The sequence below is a fragment of the Erinaceus europaeus genome, chromosome 14 (genome assembly GCF_950295315.1).
Source record: "Erinaceus europaeus chromosome 14, mEriEur2.1, whole genome shotgun sequence".
Lineage (NCBI taxonomy): Eukaryota > Metazoa > Chordata > Mammalia > Eulipotyphla > Erinaceidae > Erinaceus > Erinaceus europaeus.
Window position 1 is genome coordinate 82,673,549 of NC_080175.1, and position 5,050 is coordinate 82,678,598.

Below are 5,050 nucleotides of genomic sequence, written 5' to 3' on the forward strand. Positions count from 1 at the left end.
GGGTCGTTGCACATAACAACATGTGCGCTAAATCAGGTGCACTACCCCTCAGCCCCTAGAGGGGGTTCTGTGAGTGGTGGAGTGGTGCAAAGGTGCCTCTCTTCTGTCTCTCTCTCCCAAACATGCTGACATCACTGTGAGTATGTGTGACGGGGTGGTGGTCGTGGTAGCAGTGGTGGTAGTGGTGGTGTGTGAGCCATCATCAGTCCACACTGGTTCTGGGAGGTCTTTATATTATATTAATATTTTGGTCATTGCTTCATATTCCAGTGTGACTTTTTCAGGTACACACATACACAGAGGGGGCGGGGGTTTCTTCTCTGAGGGGGAACCCAGGGCAGGGCACCCAGGAAGTGACCTCACAACCTCAGGCTGGACCCCAACAGACTTGGAACCCTGGTTCCCTGGAAACCACATTCTATCCACACACAGACCCTCTCTAGACATTTGGTGTCAGAGCTGTGAGGAAAGATGCCCTCCCGTGCGAAGCGCCGCTCAAGACACAAGCAGAGCAAAGCCTGCTTCCCAGGCAGAGTGTCTGCACTGTGCTTCCGGGTGAGGAACTGCCTGTGGAAGCTGTGCCTGGGTAGCTGCTGTCAGCTTGAGGTAACCAGGGCTGGGGGTGTCCATGGTCAGCACAGGGTGAGGCTGGTCAGACCTGTCCACACACACGCACGAACACACACACACACACACACACACACACACACACACACTCCTTTGAGTGAGTGAGTGAGTGAGTGAGTGTGTGTATGTGTGTGAGTGTGTGTGTGTAAGTCTCTGTGTGAACAATGGCGAAGGCTTGTCCTTGCAGGAAGGAGGGACAATGATTAACCTTCAGATCAGGGCTGTCTGGCAGACTGGAGAGGTGTCCCTGTCTTGGGGTTCTGTCCCCATGGAGGGGTGTCCCTGTCCTAGGGGACTATCCTCCTTGCAGGATTGTTTCTGTGCTATGGAGGTGAGGGGTTTCTGTCTGCATGGAGGTTTGACCCTGTCTTGGGGGTGTCTCTCCCCTGGAGGTCTGTCCCTGTCCTGTGGATCAGTGCTGGCCAGGAACAGAGTTGGGGGCTTGGCGATGGGAGGCTCTGACCCTGGCCCTGTGCACTGTCCCTACAGAAGCCGCAGCAGTATTGCACAGAGACGACTGATGTGATCGAGGGGGAGCCGCCACTTTGCGAGGAGATAGAGGAGCAGCAGGAGGCGCAGAACGTGTGCAGTGATGCCCCATACCTGCTCGTGTCTGAGGAGCGATACCGAGGAGGCCTTCCTGCCCAGGCCGCGGGTTGCTGCAACCGCAAGGGCCACCGGGTGCGCCTGGTGGTCAGCGGGAACCACCTGCATGGGGACATTGTCCTGCACAGGCCTCCCCAGAGCCCACGGCCTGCAGAGCACACCGGTGAGACTCCAGGCAGGCCTGGGGGGTTGTGGGGGGATGCCCTGGGTCTCAAAGGAATACCCTCAAAACCCTCGCCCCCAGAGGCTGGGGCTGCAGCAGGAGATGGCTGTCCTCACCCCTCATGGAGGGCAGCAAGGGAAGTGTCCCGGGGGGCAGGGCTGGCCCCCCACAAGGCCTGCACTAGGGTCTAGGTGTAGACAGCACATGGGAACTGGGAGCCAGGGCTTGACTCTCCTGCTCCTTCAATGACATATCCATCTCCAGCTCCAGCTCCAGCTCCAGCCCCACAGAGCTCACCGCAACCTGAAGGCACAGCTGAAATGGCCAGAGCAGCAGAAGGGCCGCTGCCCTCTACTCTGCCTCCTGCACAGCCCGCCAGTCTGCAGGCCCGACCACGCGTCATCCCATGGCAATTGTGGCTTCTGAGCCTATGCGCCAGGACCTCAATGGAATCTGAGGTGGCACAGCTTGCAGTTGTTCCTGGCCAGAAGTTTAACTTGCCCTCCATGCGCCATAAGTTAATATTTTTCTTTGTTTACTGTGTTATAACATTCATTTTACTTTACATTTGTAAGTATTTAATGTTTAATCATTTATTTTTTTAAGTATTTCTTATTCCTCTACTTTGTTAAGTATTCTTAGGAAACAGTGCCTCTTATAATAAAGTTTTGTGCAGTGGAGCATGTTGTCCGTTGATGGTGCCGGTCTGCCTATACAAAGGCACAGCTGAAGTTCTGAAATCAGGGACCCAACCATTCAGGGTTTGGGAAGGAGAAAGAAAGGACTTCAGCTGCTTTAATCACCGAGTTAGGTCCTTTGAAAGCTGCTGGGTAGAACGGGTTCAAGAGCTCCTGATTCAGGTCACCTGTGATGACAGGCCGTCACTTCTGAGACTGGCTCTATGGCTTTGCCAGAGCAGGAGCCCCCAATGAGGCTGCTGCCTGAAGAATGGTTGTCTGGGGGGTGGCTCGGGGCTGGCGCTTCATGTAACATGTCGCCGACACAAGGCTGTGTGCAATAGTTGGGACAACCCAATTATCCACCAATGGTGGAAGGAGTCAGTGTTGTGGTTTATGAATACAGTAGGACGCTATTCACAATGAGAAAGAACCAAAGTAGGTGAATCTGACTTAGATACATGTCCGACAGAGCAGAACAAAATAAGTCAGACCTAGAAGGGAACCATATTACATAGTTCTATGTATTTCAGATAAAAGACAGCCTAAATAAATAATACTCACAGTAGTTACGAGAGTAGTTAAACCCAGGGAGATTTGCAGGAAGGATGAGTGGGAAGACAGAGCACCTCCCATCTGATACATTCATGTCTTCGCTCTATGAACACCCTGAGTCCTGATTCAGTGTCAGAATATGACAATGAGATTCTTGGATCATTCATAGACACTGATTAGTCATGTTAGTGATGAAGGCAGCAGTATGTTCGAGACTGGCAGCGGTGTCTAACATAAAATTTCATGGTGGGGGTCAGGCAGTAGTGCAGAGGGTTAAGCGCATGCTGTGCAAAGCACAAGGACCCGTGTAAAGATCCTGGTTCAAGCCCTGGCTCCTCACCTGCAGGAGGGTCGCTTCACAGGCGGTGAAGCAGGTCTGCAGGTGTCTATTTTTCCCCTCTGTCTTGCCCTCTTCTCTCGATTTCTCTCTGTCCTATTCAACAGCAATGACAACAATAATAATAACCACAACAATGATAAACAACAAGGGGAAAAAATAGCCTCCAGGAGTAGTGGATTAGTAGTGCAGGCACTGAGCCCCAGTGATAACCCTGGAGAAAAAAAAAATATATTGAAGTGTTGGTTCTGGGTGGTGACACACCTACCTGAGCACAAGCATTATAGAATGCAAGGACCCAGGTTTAAGCCCCCAGTTCCTGCCTGCAGAGAGGAAGCTTCACTAGCTCTTCCTTCCCAACCAATTAATCTGTATCTATCCAAAATAAAAAATTAAAAATATTAAAAAGAATATATCAAATCTTTGGTATGAAGACCACTTATGCAGAAAAACTGCTGGGCCAGGGAGATGACTCCACCTTTTACTACACCAAGCTGCATGCCTGAGACTCCAGAGGCCAAGGTTCAGTTTGGTACAACCTTCTGCCAGAGCTAAGTAGCAATTTGGTTTGCTGAAACTTTAACTTACAGAGGAGTTTGTGGGGAGTCAGGCGGTAGTGCAGTGGGTTAAGTGCAGGTGGTGCAAAGTGCAAGACCATCCTGAGGAGCCCCCAGCTCTCCACCTGTAGGGGAGTTGCTCCACAATTGGTGAAGCAGGTCTGCAGGTGTCTGTCTTTCTCTTCCCTCTCTGTCTTCCCCCCCTCTCTCCATTTCTCTCTGTCCTATCCAACAATGACAACATCAAAAACAACAAAAAAAAAATATTAAGGGCAACAGAAGGGAATAAATAAATATTTTTTAAGAAGGAGTTTGGGGAGCTGTGGCACATAAAAAGACTCACAGTGGGGTGCTGGGACCAGGTTTAAACAATACAAGATTTTATTAGGGTGAAATGGGTAAAAGGCAAAATAAGCAATTATCATCAGCGGTTAATAATATGCTAGGTCCAAGAAGTCTGAGTATAATTATCACAAATTTAGTTCCATAAGATAAACAATTATCAGCTGAAGTACAGATAGCTCATGGTTGTTGAGGAGTCTAAAAGTTTACTGGCTAGCTGAGTCACATGTGTTCAGTTCCCAGGAGAAGCAGCCATGGCAGTTACCTGAAGCACCTCTACCAGGATGCTTCTGACCAGGAGAAGCAGCAGCCAAAGAGAGCAGCCTGATCCTAGTCTGTGCTTTTTTTGTTGTTGTTGTTTTTAGTACTATTTTTTTATTACTGGGGAATTGATGTTTTACAGTCAACAGTAAGTACAATAGTTTGTACATGCATAACATTCCCCAGATTCCCATATAACAATACAACCCCCACTAAGTCCTCTGAATCCTTGTTGGACCTGTATTCTCCCCACCCACCTACCCCCACCTCAGAGTCTTTTACTTTGGTGATACATGCTAATTCCATTCAGGTTCTACTTCTGTTTTCTTTTCTGATCTTGTTTTTCAACTTCTGCCTGAGAGTGAGATCATCCCATACTCATTCTTCTGTTTCTGACTTACTTCACTCAACATGATTTTTTCAAGGTTCATCCAAGATCGGTTGAAAACGGTGAAGTCACCATTTTGAACAGCTTAGTAGTATTCCATTGTGTATACATACCACAACTTGCTCAGCCACTCATCTGTTGTTGGACACCTGGGTTGCTTCCAAGTTTTGGCTATTACAAATTGTGCTGCCAAGAACATATGTGTACACAGATCTTTTTGGATGGATATGTTGTGTTCCTTAGGATATATCCCCATGAGAGGAATTGCAGGATCATAGGGTAGGTCCATTTCTAGCCTTCTGAGAGTTCTCCAGACTGTTCTCCACAGAGGTTGGACCAATTGACATTCCCACCAGCAGTGTACAAGGGTTCCTTTGACCCCACACCCTCTCCAGCATTTGCTGCTGTTACCTTTTCTGATGTATTACATTCTCACAGGAGTGAAATGGTATCTCATTGTTGTCTTTATTTGCATTTCTCTGACAATCAGAGACATGGAGCATTTTTTCATGTGTTTCTTGGCCTTTTGGATCTCTG

At 48.7% G+C, this 5,050-nt stretch overlaps 1 protein-coding gene across 1 annotated transcript; it reads left to right on the forward strand.

Annotated features, from left to right (window-relative positions):
* Window positions 1–471: 471 nt before the first annotated feature.
* On the forward strand, window positions 472–2,808 carry LOC132532863 (uncharacterized). The gene is made up of 4 exons (XM_060172245.1): window positions 472–606; window positions 1,117–1,396; window positions 1,673–1,966; window positions 2,759–2,808. Exons 1-4 carry the CDS (start codon window positions 472–474, stop codon window positions 2,806–2,808), a joined length of 759 nt encoding a protein of 252 aa, XP_060028228.1.
* Window positions 2,809–5,050: the final 2,242 nt, after the last annotated feature.